This window comes from Sinohyriopsis cumingii, chromosome 5 (genome assembly GCF_028554795.1).
Source record: "Sinohyriopsis cumingii isolate HCF-2022 chromosome 5, ASM2855479v2, whole genome shotgun sequence".
NCBI classification, from domain to species: domain Eukaryota; kingdom Metazoa; phylum Mollusca; class Bivalvia; order Unionida; family Unionidae; genus Sinohyriopsis; species Sinohyriopsis cumingii.
This window is the reverse complement of record NC_142965.1, coordinates 15,983,154-16,003,848: the sequence shown is the minus strand read 5'-3', so window position 1 is coordinate 16,003,848 and position 20,695 is coordinate 15,983,154. Positions and strand designations below refer to the sequence as shown.

Below are 20,695 nucleotides of genomic sequence, written 5' to 3'. Positions count from 1 at the left end.
TTTGTTTTAGTAGAAAAGTGGAAGGCAGCCTGCCATAGCAGTTAGTCACTGCATGACTCCTGGCTGATATTTGTTCTAGTAGAAAAGTGAGAGGCAGCCTGTCATAGCAGTTAGTCACTGCATGACGTCTGGTTGATACTTGTTCTAGTAGAAAAGTGTGAGGCAGCCTGTCATAGCAGTTAGTCACTGCATGATTCCTGGTTGATATTTGTTCTAGTAGAAAAGTGGGAAGCAGCCTATCATACTAGTTAGTCACTGCATGACTCCTGGTTGATATTTGTTCTTGTAGAAAAGTTGGAGGCAGCCTGTCATAGCAGTTAGTCACTGCAAGACTCCTGTTTGATATTTGTTTTAACAGAAAAGTGGGAGGCAGCCTGTCATAGCAGTTAGTCACTGCATGACTCCTGGTTGATATTTGTTCTAGTAGAAAAGTGAGAGGCAGCCTGTCATAGCAGTTAGTCACTGCATGACTTCTGGTTGATACTTGTTCTAGTAGAAAAGTGTGAGGCAGCCTGTCATAGCAGTTAGTCACTGCATGATTCCTGGTTGATATTTGTTCTAGTAGAAAAGTGGGAAGCAGCCTATCATACTAGTTAATCACTGCATGCCTCCTGGTTGATATTTGTTCTTGTAGAAAAGTTGGAGGCAGCCTGTCATAGCAGTTAGTCACTGCATGATTCCTGGTTTATATTTGTTCTAGTAGAAAAGTGGGAGGCAGCCTATCATAGCAGTTAGTCACTGCATGACTCCTGGTTGATATTTGTTCTGGTAGAAAAGTGTGAGGCAGCCTGTCATAGCAGTTAGTCACTGCATGACTCCTGGCTGATATTTATTCTAGTAGAAAAGTGGGAGGCAGCCTGTCATTATTCACTGCAGTCCTGGGATTTCGAAGTCATGCATTTAAATTCTGCAGACATTTCAGTTTGTCATTGATCATGACAGTTATAACTGTTCCCACTCCATTTGCTGAGCGATGGAATTTGGTAGAATTTCTCTGTGTTGTGTGAGCTGCAAACCTGCAATGGACTGGTGCACACTACTCATATGCCCTTGACTCTCAGTCATAAAACTTTAGTTGAGTCCACGTCTCATTAAATATATTTTGGCCAATCAAAAAGGCTGTATTTCTTGAATTCACTTAGGATTGTTCATCTGCAGTATTTATATCTTTAAAATGGTAAATGTTTATGAAGGATTTGGCAAATTGCTTCATGTCAAGTAAATGTTTATGAAGGAGATGTCAGATTGCTTCATGTCCAGTAAATGTTTATGAAGGAGATGTCAGACTGCTTCATGTCAAGTAAATGTTTATGAAGGAGATGTTAGACTGCTTCATGTCAAGTAAATGTTTATGAAGATGTCAGACTGCTTCATGTCAAGTAAATGTTTATGAAGATGTCAGACTGCTTCATGTCAAGTAAATGCTTATGAAGGAGATGTTAGACTGCTTCATGTCAAGTAAATGTTTATGAAGATGTCAGACTGCTTCATGTCAAGTAAATGTTTATGAAGGAGATGTCAGACTGCTTCATGTCAAGTAAATTTTTATGAAGGAGATGTCAGACTGCTTCATGTCAAGTAAATGTTTATGAAGGAGATGTCAGACTGCTTCATGTCAAGTAAATGTTTATGAAGGAGATGTCAGACTGCTTCATGTCAAGTAAATGCTTATGAAGGAGATGTTAGACTGCTTCATGTCAAGTAAATGTTTATGAAGATGTCAGACTGCTTCATGTCAAGTAAATGTTTATGAAGGAGATGTCAGACTGCTTCATGTCAAGTAAATGTTTATGAAGGAGATGTTAGACTGCTTCATGTCAAGTAAATGTTTATGAAGATGTCAGACTGCTTCATGTCAAGTAAATGTTTATGAAGGAGATGTCAGACTGCTTCATGTCAAGTAAATGCTTATGAAGGAGATGTTAGACTGCTTCATGTCAAGTAAATGTTTATGAAGATGTCAGACTGCTTCATGTCAAGTAAATGTTTATGAAGGAGATGTCAGACTGCTTCATGTCAAGTAAATGTTTATGAAGGAGATGTCAGACTGCTTCGTGTCAAGTAAATGTTTATGAAGGAGATGTCAGACTGCTTCATGTCAAGTAAATGTTTATGAAGGAGATGTCAGACTGCTTCATGTCAAGTAAATGTTTATGAAGGAGATGTTTGACTGCTTCATGTCAAGTAAATGTTTATGAAGATGTCAGACTGCTTCATGTCAAGTAAATGTTTATGAAGGAGATGTCAGACTGCTTCATGTCAAGTAAATGTTTATGAAGGAGATGTCAGACTGCTTCATGTCAAGTAAATGTTTATGAAGGAGATGTTAGACTGCTTCATGTCAAGTAAATGTTTATGAAGATGTCAGACTGCTTCATGTCAAGTAAATGTTTATGAAGGAGATGTTTGACTGCTTCATGTCAAGTAAATGTTTATGAAGATGTCAGACTGCTTCATGTCAAGTAAATGTTTATGAAGGAGATGTCAGACTGCTTCATGTCAAGTAAATGTTTATGAAGGAGATGTCAGACTGCTTCATGTCAAGTAAATGTTTATGAAGGAGATGTCAGACTGCTTCATGTCAAGTAAATGTTTATGAAGGAGATGTCAGACTGCTTCATGTCAAGTAAATGTTTATGAAGGCGATGTCAGACTGCTTCATGTCAAGTAAATGTTTTTGAAGGAGATGTTAGACTGCTTCATGTCAAGTAAATGTTTATGAAGATGTCAGACTGCTTCATGTCAAGTAAATGTTTATGAAGGAGATGTCAGACTGCTTCATGTCAAGTAAATGTTTATGAAGGAGATGTTAGACTGCTTCATGTCAAGTAAATGTTTATGAAGATGTCAGACTGCTTCATGTCAAGTAAATGTTTATGAAGGAGATGTCAGACTGCTTCATGTCAAGTAAATGCTTATGAAGGAGATGTTAGACTGCTTCATGTCAAGTAAATGTTTATGAAGATGTCAGACTGCTTCATGTCAAGTAAATGTTTATGAAGGAGATGTCAGACTGCTTCATGTCAAGTAAATGTTTATGAAGGAGATGTCAGACTGCTTCGTGTCAAGTGAATGTTTATGAAGGAGATGTCAGACTGCTTCATGTCAAGTAAATGTTTATGAAGGAGATGTCAGACTGCTTCATGTCAAGTAAATGTTTATGAAGGAGATGTTTGACTGCTTCATGTCAAGTAAATGTTTATGAAGATGTCAGACTGCTTCATGTCAAGTAAATGTTTATGAAGGAGATGTCAGACTGCTTCATGTCAAGTAAACGTTTATGAAGGAGATGACAGACTGCTTCGTGTCAAGTAAATGTTTATGAAGGAGATGTCAGACTGCTTCATGTCAAGTAAATGTTTATGAAGGAGATGTCAGACTGCTTCATGTCAAGTAAATGTTTATGAAGAAGATGTTAGACTGCTTCATGTCAAGTAAATGTTTATGAAGGAGATGTCAGACTGCTTCATGTCAAGTAAATGTTTATGAAGGAGATGTCAGACTGCTTCATGTCAAGTAAATGTTTATGAAAGAGATGTCAGACTGCTTCGTGTCAAGTAAATGTTTATGAAGGAGATGTCAGACTGCTTCATGTCAAGTAAATGTTTATGAAGGAGATGTCAGACTGCTTCATGTCAAGTAAATGTTTATGAAGGAGATGTTAGACTGCTTCATGTCAAGTAAATGTTTATGAAGATGTCAGACTGCTTCATGTCAAGTAAATGTTTATGAAGGAGATGTCAGACTGCTTCATGTCAAGTAAACGTTTATGAAGGAGATGACAGACTGCTTCATGTCAAGTAAATGTTTATGAAGGAGATGTCAGACTGCTTCATGTCAAGTAAATCTTTATGAAGGATTTGGCAAATTGCTTCGTGTCAAGTAAATCTTTATGAAGGATTTGGCAAATTGCTTCATGTCAAGTAAATGTTTATGAAGGAGATGTCAGACAGATTCATGTCAAGTTAACTTTTTTGAAGGAGATGTTAGACTGATTCATGTCAAGTTACCTTTTTCGAAGGAGATGTTAGACTGCTTCATGTCAAGTAAATGTTTATGAAGGATATGCCAGATTGCCTAGTGTCAAGTGAACATTTATGAAGGAGATGGAAATTGTTTAATGTCAAGTACACATTCATGAAGGAGACATCAGATTGTTGAATATTAAGTAAATGTTTATGAAGGAGATGACAATTGCTTATTGTCATGAAAACTACATTATACTTTGACTTTATTTTATCCTAATAATGCCAAACAGATTTGTGGCAATAAATAAGTCTCTACTGGGAAAAACAGAAATAAAAGGATCCACATTTATCATTGCAAGGCTGGTAAGTTTGGGATGACTGGACACATTTCATATTGATACAATGAGAGTTGAGTACTGTCATTGCTAGGCTGGTTGGTTTGGGATGACTGGACACATTTCATATTGATACAATGAGAGTTGAGTGCTGCCATTAACTAGGCTGGTTTGTTTGGGATGACAGGTTACATTTCATATTGAGAATTGAGTGCTTTTCTCAAGAACAGAGGCAGCCAAACTGGGCTGGCATGGGCAGATATCAAACTTGTGACCTTTAGAACATGAGTCCAATGCACTCTGCCAGCTATGCTAACTACCATTGCCACCCTAATACAATAGGATATGTTCAGGTACAATTTATGTTTGTACATTTACTTCTGATGCTGTGTCATGCCTGTATTTCTAGATAAAATAGGACAGTTCTCGAACCAGATAAACAGGATGGTTTTTTACTTTTATTCAAAAACTACTAAATTATGAAATTACATCATACTATTGTAAAGCTATTTAATTTCTGTGGATTGGCTATAATTCACAGTTTACAACTTTTAAGGAAAATACAGCTTTATATCAACCTAATTGTGCTGTTAGTTTAATTTAATGAATTTCCAAGACAATAAAATAGCAAGATAAAAAAGTAGGTTCACAGTAAATGCAATTAAAGACTAATAAATTTTACAATTAGTCATTTACTTTTCAGACTGTTTGGAGATTATGAGTCCCTTACTGCTGGAAATGCCAAGGATGCCCTGGTGGACATGACAGGAGGGGTGGGGGAGAGAGTGTCGATGGATGAGTGGAAGACAGAAGAGCAGCAAACGGACCTGTTCAGAATATTGAAACATTCTTCAGAAAATAGGTCTCTCATCAGTGCTTCTATAGCAGTGAGTTGCACTTAAATTTTTTACGGTCTCTCATCAGTGCCTCAATAGCAGTGAGTTGCACTTAAATTTTTTACAGGTCTCTCATCAGTGCCTCAATAGCAGTGAGTTGCACTTACATTTTTTACAGGTCTCTCATCAGTGCCTCAAGAGCAGTCAGTTGCACTTACATTTTTACATGTTACATTATATTTGGTTCACATGATTACAAAAGGCAAGTGTCCTCATGTTTGAAGCTGTGATCCAGAATACATTGTTCATTAATATTGCTATTTACAAGTTCTTGAAAACCAGAGAATTAATTTCAATCAAATGTTTTGATAATCTTAGGCAGGGCATGCTCTACTACAATTATGTTTGGGATCGCTTCTCTAGCAATAATGTGGCTTCCGCAGTAGTCAAAGTGGAGAACCATATTTGTAAAGTTTTTTCTAAAATGGGTCACCCTATTTAATCATAATTTTGTAAAGCTTATTTTCAAGTTCTCCTATATAATGGATCTCCAAGCAGCTAGAAGCAAGACCTGTACTCCAATACACCTGGACCAATTTCAAATTCATTAGTACTAATGTTTTTTAAGAAATGCTCTATCGAAATTCTGTCCATAATGTCTACCCTATCAATGATGTGGCTATTTAATCAAACTGTTAAAACCCCATATTTGACTTCTTTAGAATGGTGGAACCAATTTTTATCAAACTTTGTAGGAATGTGCCTTAGAAAATGCTCTGTCTAAATTAAGATGAGAGTGGCTCTCTAGCATCCATGTTGCTTCCTTGTCATCTAAATCAAGCAACTTTTTCATGACTTTTTCTCTAAAACTGATGTTATGTGTGTTTTGATATAATTGTTTGCTTGTTAGTTTTAATTTTTTTAAATTCCATTACATGCTATTGTAATGTATCTTTATTTACTGGATTTGACATTCAAGACTCCAGAAATTCAGTTCAGTTCTGTTTGACCTGACTGTTATTGATAAAGGTCTAATAGAAACACGGTATCTAGTTTCTGATCTTGATTCAGAACTGGATTTAGTAAACTGCTTTTTAAAAAATTCTTTCTCAGAGTAAGATTTATAATTTAAATCAAGGCCATACCTGGACAACACGATAATTATCATGTAACAAACTCTTGACCTTGATCCTGGAATCTGTTTTGTTTCTTAGTTAGACTCATTACTGATGTTTTGAGAAAGAATAGTCAGTCATGCTTTAACACTTGAGACATCAAGTTGTTTATGTTGTGTTCAGTTTGGGCTAATTATTTTATTTTCTTCAAATTCTTTTGATTTCTTGTGATTCTTTTCCCTGGAAATGCTAGCGCTCTAATTTAATTCTTGGGCAAGGACATTTATCAAAATTTATACAGAATTAAAAAAACTGGAATAATATTTTCTGTGAAGTAACTGTGAGAGGTGTACATACCTCACATCAATTCAAAGAACAGCACAAGCTATTCTAAAAAGATATCCATATCTTTAATTATTAATTAAACAATAATAGCTTATAAGTCACATTATATCATTTAGTTAAGAAATTTTACTTGGGCCTATTTATGAAACTATCTCTTGTCACCTAAACTACCAATGAATATTTACTGAACTAAATAACCAACTGATTGTGGAACAAGAATTGTGTAGCAATCTTTTCTTACTAAAATTGAATAAAAGTGTACCTTTAAATGTTCAATGTTTAGTTTTGTAATACTATAATATTTTGGTTACATTAAATCAGCTTGGTACCATTTGAATTGGACTCAGCTACTTCAAAAGATGACAAGGAGGCTAACTATATTTGACTTTGTCAGTCAAAATTGCCAGTAAAGGTCATTATTTTCTTTTTTATTGCAATTTGATTTTCAAAAAATAAAAAGCAAATCTTCACACACATACACACATACACACACACACACACACACGAATTTGTTCAATATATTCAAGAAAGATTACGGATGAGAGATGAATTATTTTCTTTAACAGCCACTGCTGTAACTATTTTAGGTTATGATGTTCTTTCATGTATTGATGCCTGCAAAATATGTTCTCTAGACTAGCATAAACAGTACAATTGATTTCTGAGGAAAATCTTTTCATGATTTCTTCTCAGACATTGCCTAGACAGAACACCTATTGACAGAAAACCTACTGGCATGGAGAACTTTGAACTTGGAAAAGGATGCCCATCCATCACCAGATATGGTTGCTGTTACAATAAAGAAAAGGACTTGATAACATTTAAAAACAATGCAAAATTTGCCCAAATTTGACAGAAAACATGCATGGTTGAAAGCCTTACAAATTTACACAATTGATGTCAATCCACCATCAAATATGTCCACCATTACTAAAATTAGAAAAACCGTCAAACATCTTTATCTAAGAAAAAAAACCTTTAGAGGAATTTGACCAACATTGAATGAATACTTTCTGCCGTAGAGACTTTTTTATTTTGGGCAAATGGTACTGTTCTACCATAAAATTTGGACAAAGATTCCAAAAATAGAGAGAAATCTTGAAGCAGTTTTTAAAAAAATATGCAGTCAACAGCATTGGAAGAGATCTTTGCCCACTTGATTGCTTTTGGATACAGCATTAGGTAGATGAGCAATGTCAGCTTCACCTATGCCTCTTTGTTTCTTTCTGGGTGAATCTATTCCAGTTTGAAGTTATAGGGATAATTTTATAGATTACTTACTGTATGGATAATTTTATTAATTGCTTACTATATGGATGATTTTATTGCTTATTTACTATTATTCCTATGCAAAATTGATGGTTGGTTATTGTTTTCAGGCAACAGCTAAAGAACTTGAGTCTGTGTTACCTTGTGGCTTAGTCAAAGGTCATGCTTACAGCGTGACAGCTGTCAGGACGATCAAGCCAGGGTCAGGATTGCTTTCGCTGCTTAACAAGGAATCACTAAATATGATACGCTGCCGAAACCCATGGGGAGGTACAGAATGGAAGGGTTCTTGGAGTGATGGGTAATGTATATTTTCAATTATCAAAATATAACATTCATATCTGTATTTTTTAGGTCTCTTCGTTCTTTGTTTTACTTGAAATATGTTACATCATGTGGAATCAATTATCAGTGGCAACACAAGTCCATTTGATTTTTCTTTTATTAAGTTTCTTGATATATGGTTTCTAGAGGTCCTCTCAATGCAAGTTTGTGTGACCTGGATGTGAAATAAGCAGCTTGGATGGAGAAAAAAATCAAGCCATGCCTACATGCATTATAGAACATTGGAAGTGGGAGGAAATATAAATTGTATGGCTGCATTAAAGTTTTCCAAAGTTATGTCTATGATAATTCCATATAATCATCTGCAAGATTGCATGGAACCATTTAAAAATCTGTCATTCAAAATGATTTTAAAGTTCTTTATTAATTTTCCATGTACAAAAATTAAATTTGGTTTAGATACAGGTCTTTGAGTAAGTGTTACACAATGTGTCAAGTATTTATTTAGTTTTTGACTTCCCATATTGGACAGTGCTTCTTGCTTTTTTCCTAGCCAAAATTAGGTTTTGAGCATGAATACAGGGGTTATGATCAAAGACAGCTATAAATGACATTAACTTAAAGGGAAGTCTCTTCATAGCATATGTTAAATATTGTTTTATGTGGAAAGAGCTATATAAAATTCATTATTGTTGTTGGCAGATGCAAGGTTTTGGCCAATTTAAATGAAAACCTACACAAAGCTTGACACGTTATGAGTTACCAATGTTCCTTGTATGGTGGTGATACAAACTTGGGCATATGGGATGCAAAGTTTGTTGTGCATGCATTTCTGAACATATTTACAAAATGGTTCAAAGAGCCTGTGAGTTTTCACTTGACCATGAGGAGCCATATTACATTCTGATACCTTTAAAGTACGACTGATTATCGTCATCTTAGTAGATGAAAAAGACTGTTTTTTAGATTTATTTTTAAACCCCCCCCCATAAGGGCTTGCTCCAGTTCACACCCCAAAGGGGCAGGGGCCACCAAATATTTTTATCATATTACAATTTTATTAAAAAAAATATGGTGAACTGGTATAATAACATTTCATGTAGACATGGTATACAGATACAAAATATGGTGAACTGGTATAACATTTCATGCAGACATGGAATACAGATACAAAATATGGTGAACTGGTATAACATTTCATGCAGACATGGTAAACTGATATGAAATATGGTGAGTTGGTATGATTTTCATGGAATCATGGTAAACAGATATGAAAACAAAAACTTGGAACCAAAGAGGTGGTAATAATGCAGAAGAAATAGGAAGAGAATTAAAAACAGGGCAAGGAAACATTTTGATAAATATATTTGTGAACATCAGCCAAGGATGAACAATCAGTTCGAATTTTAGGAAAGTTTGTATTGTTAGGTGTTTAGACTCAAATAAACAGCAACACAAGAAAGAGTGTGTAACATGTATCTGATTTAATCATGTTTATTTTTAATTGTTTGTCAGTTTTAAACTTTTTATTCTATTATAATGTAAATTTTTTCACTAGACATGATACTTCTTCAGAAAATTGTTTGACCTTGACTGTTAGTTTATAAGCACCAGGTGCTGATCTAAATTCTGACCTGGATTCAAAATTAGTAAACAAATTTCTGTTTTATTTTAAAATGATTGGTTGTTGTCAAGGTCATGATGGGACTACATGGGTTAAGAAGTAAACACTTTTTTTATTTTTATTCTGAGAATAAAGTAATTGGTCTAATCAAGGCCATATTCTGTGTATGTGATATAAACATGATCATGTGACCCCCCACCTTTGATTTTGCAACTTGGGGGAATTTCGAAACTGCGTCTTATGATACAATATAATCTTTGTTTTGAGAGAGATTTCTCATTTTTGGGCTTTTCATACTAATGTCAGGTTAATTTGTTGTAGCCAGATTTGAGCTGTAATAATTCTTCAGATCAGTTGGATTTCAAAAGGATTAATTCTTTACTCTCTGGAAATATTTTGAGGAGTGCTCACACAGAAATTTTGGAAAGACATTGTTTACAAGTTTAATTTGGATTTCCAAAACTGGAGTGCCATTATTTGTATTTCTACAAGGAACTGTAGATAAGCACAATACTGACTACAGCATACGCCATTGACATCCATCTTGGATTTTCCATCAGGATTCGAACTTGAAATTATTAGAACATTTATTACTAGGACTTTTGCAATTTAATTCATGGATTATTCTTAGATTATTTTTGGATTTGATTCTTGAAACCGTAATTTCTTCTCCTTTTTTCATTTTTACAGAATTTTCCAGGAAAATAAATTACTTGTTAAATTTTAAAAAGCTTGTTGTTTTCACTCTTTCTGTGTTACTGTTTATTCGAGCCTAAACACGTAACAAATGAAAACAACAAGCTTTAAAAATTTAACAAATAATTTATTTCCCTGGAAAAATATTGTAAAAATGAAAAAATAAAAAAATAATTAAAAAAATTACAGTTTTAAGAATCAAATCCAAAAATAATCCAGGAATAATCCACAAATAAAGTTTTAGAAGTCCTAATAATGAAATGTTCTAATGATTTCAAGTTCGAGTCCCTATGAAGAATCCAAGATGGAAGGCGATGACATATGCTGTATCCTGTTCAATGTTGTTGTCTACACAAGAAATAATCCTCTGGTTTTGGAAATCCAAATAAAATTTTTAAGAAATGTCTTTGTTCAAGAATTCTGTATGAGCACTCAAAAATATTTCCAGAGAAATGAATTAATCCTTTTGAGTCCAAATAATTTGAATAAACATTAAAATGTAATTCCCAAAATGACACAACAAAAGAAAACCCTTTATGTCTCAGTGTTTAGAAGCCCAACCAAGATTATTTCTCTAAAATGATGGTTTAAAACTTGAATTTAACAAAACAGATGCATAGATAAGGGTCACATGATCATGTTTACATATAAAAAATCACATAGCCCCTGAATGTCCTTGATAAGAACCTGTCATTTTACTCCGAGAATAAAAGTTGTTTACTTCATTAAAAACTATTTACAAGTTGAGGGTCATGTATCCAACACAGCCTTGATCTCAACCTTACTATTTCCACAATAAAAATAAATTTTTAAAAAACTTGTTGACATGACTGTTACTAATTTTGAATTAAAGTTGGGAACCAGGTCAGCCAGCACATTGTTTACTAAAATGAACAGTCAAGATCAAACTATTTTCTGGAAAAGTATCAAGTTCCTAACAAACAGTACTACATTATTTTGACTTATTATGAAATTAACAAATAGAAAGATTTTAAGATTTACAATTAAATCAGATATAAATGAAAGCAAATATACATAACAGTATAATGAATAAAAGCTTAATGAGGGCATACATTAATGAAGAATAAATAAAGAGAGAGAGAAGAGAGAGAGAGAGAAGCTTGCACCATGTGTGATATCCCATGTTTGAGTGGGCTGCTTAAGGAATGATAACACAAAGTGAATATGACTCTTTTGCCTTGCTATCTACAAAATTTAATTAGTTACAGAAACTAGATGATAGGCACAGAAAAAGTGACCAGTTTCAATTCCATTCCAAAAAAGTGGGGCAGTTACTAGAAGCACAACAGGTAGAATTAACAGATAAATCACTAAACATTATTCTGGTGGAGTACCCATTCATCCCACCCCACTCCAACACCATGGCATGGAAACCTTCTAGCACCAAAATCAATAACAGAGCAATTTAAAAAGAGCTTCCAGTAGTGAATACTCTGGTACAGTTCTGGCTGGAACAAGCTTCCACTACATGTAAAATCTGCTGAAAATATTACAGTATCAAAGAAGAGATATCATGAGCATGTATGTGTTTCTAATAGATAATGGAATTTACTATTTAAATACTAAACGTGTTAAAATAAACAGTAATTATTACTATCTTCATATAATGTGCATTGTTATACTCTCCTAAAGAGTGCCTCAAGGGAGAATAGTCTTTGACTAATGAGTGACCCTCTATAAATAAAGCATTATTATTTTAAAAAATTTGGTAGGGTATGGCAGCTGCCTGACTTTGTGAAGTGGCAGGGTAGAGTCAACATGGTTGCGAAAGACTATCATTTTTTTGTTAACTGCCTGATGCTGTGAAGCGGCAGGGTAGAGTCAATGTGGTTGTGAAAGATTATCACTTTTTTGGTAACTGTCTGACTTTTTTGAAGCAGCAGGGTAGAGTCAATGTGGCTGTGAAAGACTATCACTTTTTTGTTAACTGCTTGATGTGAAGTGGCAGGGTTGAGTCAATGTGGTTGTGAAAGACTATCACATTTTTCTTTATAAACATGAGCTCTAAAGAGAAGCCTTAGCATTTCTTAATGCTATGGCACCAGGGGCATATGCTATCTATTCTAGTGAGCTCAACAACCTTAATGGCTTGAAGTTTAGCCTCATTCTAGTGGCACAGCCAGAGATAACCATGCCTAGCATAGAAGACATCTATGATAAATAAGCCAAGATATCAACCAAAAAGTGATGGCCTAGATTTTAGTGATGCCGTAATATTACTGCATAGCAACATGGTTGAGTAGCATCCCATGAAGTACTGTCAGCACCTGACTTTGACTTTCCTGTTAAAGTTAATAATATTTCCAAGTCTTAGTGGCTCCATAACAGGATAGAAATCAAATGGATTTTGGATCAAATGAAAAATCGAACACAATATATGAGAATGACAAAGAATTAAGAGGTATGTGAATCTCAAAATTATGACCATGAATATTAATGTAACATTGAAATGGATAAAGAAAGATGGTAATAAATTAAGAAACAAAACAATAAACAAACAGTTATGCTCGAATAATGAACTGCCTTCACACTATGACACAATTCATAAGATAAAACTTGACTCTCTCATGAACACATAAAAAAGAATTATTTACCAATAGAAACTCTTTAAAAGAACATGAACAAACTTTCTTAGCAGAATCTGACCATTAGAAGGCCTTTTAACTATTGTATATTTCCTTCAAAGTGCTTGATTTAGGTTTATTAAATTGAAGGCCCTATAAAACTTTAAAACTGACATTTCACATATAACAATACTGATCACTCCTTAAATATCATATTTACTTTCTCTAACATTATTTTGGATCATTTTTTTATATGGTTTCTGGAATATCAGCATGATTCATTCATTGATGACCTTGTTCTGTTGTGTTGTGCTGCCAATCTGCAACGATTCAACTTGTTTTACTCACCATGCTGTATGTTATTTCCACTTTTTCTGTCTATTTCTGAGGTCCTAAATATTGATGTCTAAAGAATTGGTAAAGCCTCCAGATTTGAGTTCAGTGGAAGCATTAATATTCAAAAAACCTATAAACATTTAAACATGCATCATTATAACCCAGATCTCATATAAGGCTTTGAGGTAGATAACAATTAAAAGAGTGATATCAGATCCCCTTGGGTCTCTTCCTATGATCATTAACATGCAGGGTTGACAAAACTTTCTTTTTATCCACTTGTCCAGGACTGTCATTTTATAAATGTTACTTGCCCCACCTACATTTTAACTTGCATTAGAACCCTATGGTCTTAAACAAATAACAGATAAGAGCAAACACCAACAGTTTTTGTACAATTCAATATATAATTGATTTCCTTAGATTAAAAAGTGAAAATATAAAAAAACATATGGTATTATGAACTGAATCCTAAATAATCCAAGATTTTCTAACACAATTCCTAGTGATTAAAGTTCTCAATAAACTTGAATGATATTCCAAAATAAATCCAACACTGGAGGTGTTGATGTGCCTGTGATGTCCTGAGTCATAGTGATGTGCCAGTGTCAGTTGCATTTCACTGATAGGCAGAGGGAATTCAGAGATAGACTTGACCTTAGCATCTTTAGGTTTAATTTGTCCATGTCCCGCAATATGTCCTAGAAATGTAACACAAGCATGGCAAAACCCATGCTTGGATAAATTAAATTGTCAAATTTGCATCACTGAGTCTATCAAAAAATGTCTGAAATGTCTCCAAGTGATCTTTCCAAGTGTTGCTGTAGATGATGAAGCATCACAGTCATGTAGACCAGATGTAATCATGTTCATTAAATGTTGAAAAGCACAGGTGTACCTTTCATTCCAGATGGCGTCACTTTATATTGATAAAGTTAATCTGGAGTTAGAAGTGCTGAAATTTCCTTTGCCTTTCAATTAGTGGAATTGGCTATAATCCTTTGAAAGGTGTAATTTGGTGACATATTTTGCATTTCTAATTTTATCAATGCAACCATCAATTCTTGGCAATGGAAATTAATCTGTTTTGGCCACAATAGTCACTTTTCTATAGTCTGTGCACTGCAATAAGTATGATCTGGTTTTGGTACAAGTATATATGGTGAATTACAGTCACTTTTACTTGGTTCTTTGAAATCATTCTCCAGCAAATACTGAATTTATTTTTTTCACACAGTCCTATTTGAAAAGGGTTAATTCTGTGTGGATACTGTTTCATAGGTGTGGAATCTACAATTTAAATTCCATGGTCAAGTTTATTTGTTCATGCAAGAACATCTGGAAACAAGTGCTCATATTCAAGTAATAGCTGTTTTACTTCATTCTTTTCTTTTTGCTGCAGATGTGAAAGTTTCTGGTCCAGATTATTCATATTTTCTGAATTCTGAAGATTGGTTACTCCAAAGTCACTAGTCCAATTGCATTCACTCAATTAAATCATCACTGTGTGGGACAGGTAAAACTAAACTGACTGCATGATTAACAGGTTTATCTCTATCAACATACCAGTACTTCTTTTATTATTGTTACATCTCAGGAGTACTAATATCGCAGTTTACCTCACTCATTTTCTTTCTAATTTTGTGCAGACCATAATACCTAATCTGAAGACAATATTAAAGAATGAGCAAGAAAGACAGAACTCTATCACCAGATTGAAAGGTTCTTTCCTTTATAGTTCTGTCATAACTTAGTTTCATTTTTGACTTCTTCTTAGGTAAGTGACTGACACAGTCTAATTATTATTCTGCTACATGGTTTGTCAAATGCAGAAATAGGTTGCAGATGAGCCTTAGGTATCTTCTGATTGGGTTTTCCTACCATTTGACATGTATGACAAGATCTACAGTATTTTTAAAAAAATCACTTTTAATTTTTGGCTGATAGAAATAATTCAAGATCATGTGATAAGTCTTATTGATTCCTAATTGACAGATCAAATGAGTTTCATGGGCTAAACTAAGAATTTCCTAATATATACAAGTTTGGAAATTGGAAGTTTGATAGTTCATTGACCACTAATCAACCAACAGGTATCTCAAATGGTTGCTATTTTCTCATAAGGTACCCATTTTTAACAAAATAACAAACAGGCACTTCTTTTGCTTCAGTTTCATTAATAGCCCTCTGAAACAAATAAAAATCTTGTTGCTATTTATTGACCAATGATTGTTGTTTGTCATCCTGATTAGAATAAAGAGACTATATATTTAAAACTGGATTACAGTAATCAATACCGTTTGATTGATCCAAATGTGGAGCTAAATTCACCTCATCAAAATCCTGACCATCACATGTGTCTGCTAAAGTAATAATTTCCTGATCAACTTCATTCTCAAGAGCTTTTTTTGCCATAGCTCTAGTAACTGCACAGGCTGGGTATAAATCAGGGATTTCTTTTTCAATATGATAAACTTTCTGATCCAAACAAGGCTTGTCAGTTACAAGTGGATTAATCACAACCTTATCTCCAGCTAGGTCATTGCCTAGTAATAGATGAATACCCTCAATGGGTAAAGACAACATTGTTCCAACTGTCTCAGGTCCTGCGACTAAGTCTGATCACAGCTTTACACAATCGAGAGGAAAATTAATAAATCCACACTCTACTCCCTGAATAAGATCACTGTCATTATAAAAAGACTTCTCAGAAAAACACAAAGTACCTGTTAATTAAAGACTCTGAGAAGCTCCTGTGTCCCTTAAAAATTTAATAGAGATAGGATTGGCAGAATCACTCATGAGTGATATAGAACCATTTGACATGAATGGTCCATAATTCTCCATAATAAAATCAGACGGGGATTTATTTGACCCAACAAATGTATTGCTTTCAACACATGACCGTGATCATATCCTCTTAGAAGTATGAGTATTTGGAATAGGTCTGTCTTGATTCTGTTGCTTATTTTTCAGTTAGTAGCAATCAGAAATAATGTGTTCTATCTTCTTGTAATAGGTACACATATGAAGAAATAAGGACTTCTAATCAGTCTGATCAGAAACTTGATTTTTAAAAGTTGTGCCAGATTGAGATTTGGAAGGGCTCGTATTAGGCTGAAATGTTTTTTTACCAGCTTATTCCTTTAATCTAAATTGAAATTCCCATTCTTCTTTACTCTTTGCGTCTTTATTTAATTAGCCTATCTTCTCTTTGTGTAAATGCAGTTGCAGTCTCTCTCTTTCCTCTTTCTCTAAATGCATTTGTTTCTTCGCTTCCTCTTTCAGAAGCTGATTCAGAAGCTTTCTTTGCTCTATTTCCATCTTGTGTTTTAATTTCAGTACTTTTAATTTCATGCCAGAGCCAGATAGAGACTTACTAATAAAGCCTAAAGCACTTTTGTCCAAAATATTATATTCTGCCAAATATTGGACCTAAATATCGTTATTTCTTGCTTTATTAAAGAATACTTTAAATCAGAAAGATCATATTATCTCTCAAGCTGGAGTAATTCATCCATTTTGAGTGACTCTAACTTTTCCTGTGAAGGATTTAAACTTAGGTTCTCCACTTTAGATGACATTGTAAAAGCTTTTTGATTTCACTATTAATTTCTCAGATATGTAAAACACTTTCATGACTTGATCAATTAGTTAATCATATGAGAGGTATCAGTGATGCTGCATTAAAAAGGTAGATGCTTTGTATACTTCAACATGCAGAGTTTTCACACACTCAAAATGAAGAGTTTTAACACACTTCAACACGCAGAGTTTTCACACACTCAAAATGAAGAGTTTTCACACACTATAACATGCAGAGTTTTCACACACTTCAACTTGCATTGTTTTCCTCATATTTTATACCTCTCATTTACACATTCAAAGATGGGAAAATAAACACATCATTTCCATCAATTTTAGGACCAGTTTACCTCATGGTCCCCATTCATTTTACATAATTGGATTTATATTCATATTATAATGTTATGGTAGGTCCCCATAAACCCTACATAATTGGATTTTTTTAAATTATGTTATATTAGGTCCCAGTAAAGCTTGCATAAATAGATTCATACTTATATTATAATGTTACATTAGGTCCATTATACTTTACATACTGGTAATTGTATTCATACTTATATTTTAATGTTACTGCAGGTCTCCAGAATGGAAGAAAGTTAGTGAGAGTCAGAAGAAAGAGATGGGTCTTACCTTTGATGACAATGGAGAATTTTGGTAGGTATAGAACATCCTGTTTGTGATTTAATTCCTGCAGATGATACTATAAGTATTCTATTCATGTAAACCATAACAATGATCTCTGTTATAAGTATAATATTCATGTAAACCATAACAATGATCCCTGTTATAAGTATACTATTCATGTAACCATAACAATGATCCCTGTTATAAGTATACTATTCATGTAAACCATAACAATGATCCCTGTTATAAGTATACTATTCATGTAAACCATAACAATGATCCCTGTTATAAGTATACTATTCATGTAAACCATAACAATGATCCCTGTTATAAGTATACTATTCAGGTAAATGATAACAATGATCCCTGTTATAAGTATACTATTCAGGTAAACTATAACAATGATCCCTGTTATAAGTATACTATTCATCTAAACCATAACAATGATCCCTGTTATAAGTATACTATTCAGGTAAACCATAACAATGATCCCTGTGTTATAAGTGTACTATTCAGGTAAACGATAACAATGATCCTTGTTATAAGTATACTATTCATCTAAACCATAACAATGACCCTTGTTATAAGTATACTATTCATGTGAACCATAACATTGAGACTTGTTATAAGTATGCTATTAATGCAACCATAACAATTAACTCAGTTAAAAGTATATTATGTAAACCATAACAATGACCCCTGTAATAAGTATACTGATCACAAAAACCATAACAATAACCCCCATGTAATAAGTATACTATTCATGTAAACCATAACAATGACCTAAGTTAAAAGTATATTATGTAAACTGTAACAATGACCCCTGTAATAATTATACTATTCAAGTAAACCATAACAATGAACCCAGTTAAAGGTATATTATGTAAACCATAACAAGGACTTCTGTAATAAGTATGCTAATCATAAAAACCATAACAATGAACCCAGTTACAAGTAGACTATTCATTTAACCATAACAATTACCATGGTTAAAAGTATATTATGTAAACCATAACAATGACTGCAGTTAAAAGTAGACTATTCAGGTAACCATAACAATGACCTCAGTTAAAAGTAGACTATTCATTTAACCATAATAATGACCCCAGTTAAAAGTAGACTATTCATGTAACCATAATAATGACCTTAGTTAAAAGTAGACTATTCATGTAACCATAACAATGACCCCAGTTAAAAGTAGACTATTCATTTAACCATAATAATGACCCCAGTTAAAAGTAGACTATTCATTTAACCATAATAATGACCCCAGTTAAAAGTAGACTATTCATGTAACCATAATAATGACCTTAGTTAAAAGTAGACTATTCATGTAACCATAACAATGACCCCAGTTAAAAGTAGACTATTCATTTAACCATAATAATGACCCCAGTTAAAAGTAGACTATTCATTTAACCATAATAATGACCCCAGTTAAAAGTAGACTATTCATGTAACCATAACAATGACCCTGGTTAAAAGTATATTATGTAAACCATAACAGTGACCCCAGTGATAAGTAGACTATTCATGTAACCATAACAATGACCCTGGTTATAAGTATATTATGCAAACCATTACAATGACCCCAGTGATAAGTAGATTATTCATGTAACCATAACTATGACCACAGATAAAAGTATATTATGTAAACCATAACAATGACCCCAGTTAAAAGTAGACTATTCTTGTAACCATAACAATTACCATGGTTAAAAGTATATTATGTAAACCATAACAATGACCCTGGATAAAAGTAGAATATTCATGTAACCATAACACTGACCCTTGTTAAAGCTATATTATTAAAACCATAACAATGACTCCAGTTAAAAATAGACTATTCATGTAACCATAACAATGACCTGTTATAATGCTATGATTGTATGGTCTTAAACTAAGTAATAGAGAAAGCAAAACCAACAAACTTAGTAAAATTCAACAAATAATTTTTTCTCTAAATTATAAAATGAAAATTTAAGAGGAACTTGCAGTATTGTGAATTAAATCCCAATTAGTCCTAAAGTGCAACCACATGTCCAAAGTACAGAAAGTTCCAAATGAATTCCAGTTCTATTCCAAATGAGTTTTAGGTCTTGAATGTGCTGATGTACCAATAGTCTGGAATTTGTTCACATGCTAAAAGTCTTGGATGTATCACAATCATATTATCTAGAATGTTTTTGAATGAATTCACAATAATCACAAAGTGATATTTTTCCAAAAAAGTCTCAGAGCATTTGGTAATTCCAATGAATAATTTAAAAAATTAATGCTCCCACGTTACTGAACACAGCTAAAAGGCAGACTTGACAGAGTGAAGCATAAGGTTGACTTGTTCCTTTGAAATGGTGGAAAGCTCAGCAGTGCAAGTTTCCACCCCTTGCAAACTTAGTTAGGAAAAGGCTATGAATTTCTGCCACTTCTATGCCCTTAGTGAAGGTTCATTAGGGCGATATTGTTACCACAGAGAGGGCTGCCTTGAGTTCCAACATTGTTGATATATTAATTTTCCTCAAGAAATATATGGACTAATTTAGCATCTTAATTAAAGTGGGTGGAGGCTTTTAAAACAATGCTCCTGTGAAGTTTAAATTAAAACATTGACAGACTAGAAATGGCACTGGGATTTTTATTTGCTGATAATTTGAATGCATTCAGTGTCTGTTGACTTGTTTCATTTTTATGTTAATTTTATATGTTCATTTGACTACCATTTGAAGTCATACAAGGTAACATCACTTAGAGATGTTTTTCAAGTAGTAAATGTTATAGTGATTATTTTATTGTTTTCATTAAGTGTTAGTGTATTGCAATATGCACTGGCATACCAAATAGGGTGCAGTGGGGTCAATCGCCCCAGGAGGCACTTACTGTAGGAACAGCAAACGGGAAAACAAGGAAAGAAAAAGAAAAAGAAAAGGAAAAAGAAAGAGGGGGTAAAGGAGGATAATATTTTGAAAATTTGGTGATGCCACCCTTGATGATGCCCCTGCCCCAAAATAAGTGGCATCTCAGACGTTTGCCATGGGTGGCATTTCAGCTCTGTACAACTCTGGCAATATGTATAACATTGCAATATGGGTTTG

The 20,695-nt window shown here is 33.6% G+C and overlaps 1 protein-coding gene across 2 annotated transcripts in view; it reads left to right on the top strand.

The window, feature by feature from the left end:
• LOC149798697 (calpain-5-like) overlaps positions 1-20,695 on the top strand; it is a 78,732-nt gene that overhangs the window by 32,772 nt on the left and 25,265 nt on the right. For both annotated transcript variants that reach the window (XR_016421011.1, XM_089957537.1), the window contains exons 5-7: positions 5,007-5,190; positions 7,979-8,169; positions 17,556-17,633. Coding sequence is in view for 1 of the 2 variants with exons in the window: in XM_089957537.1 (XP_089813663.1) it covers positions 5,007-5,190; positions 7,979-8,169; positions 17,556-17,633 (453 nt within the window). In the remaining variant the exon portion in view is untranslated. The remainder of the gene's footprint in view (positions 1-5,006; positions 5,191-7,978; positions 8,170-17,555; positions 17,634-20,695) is intronic.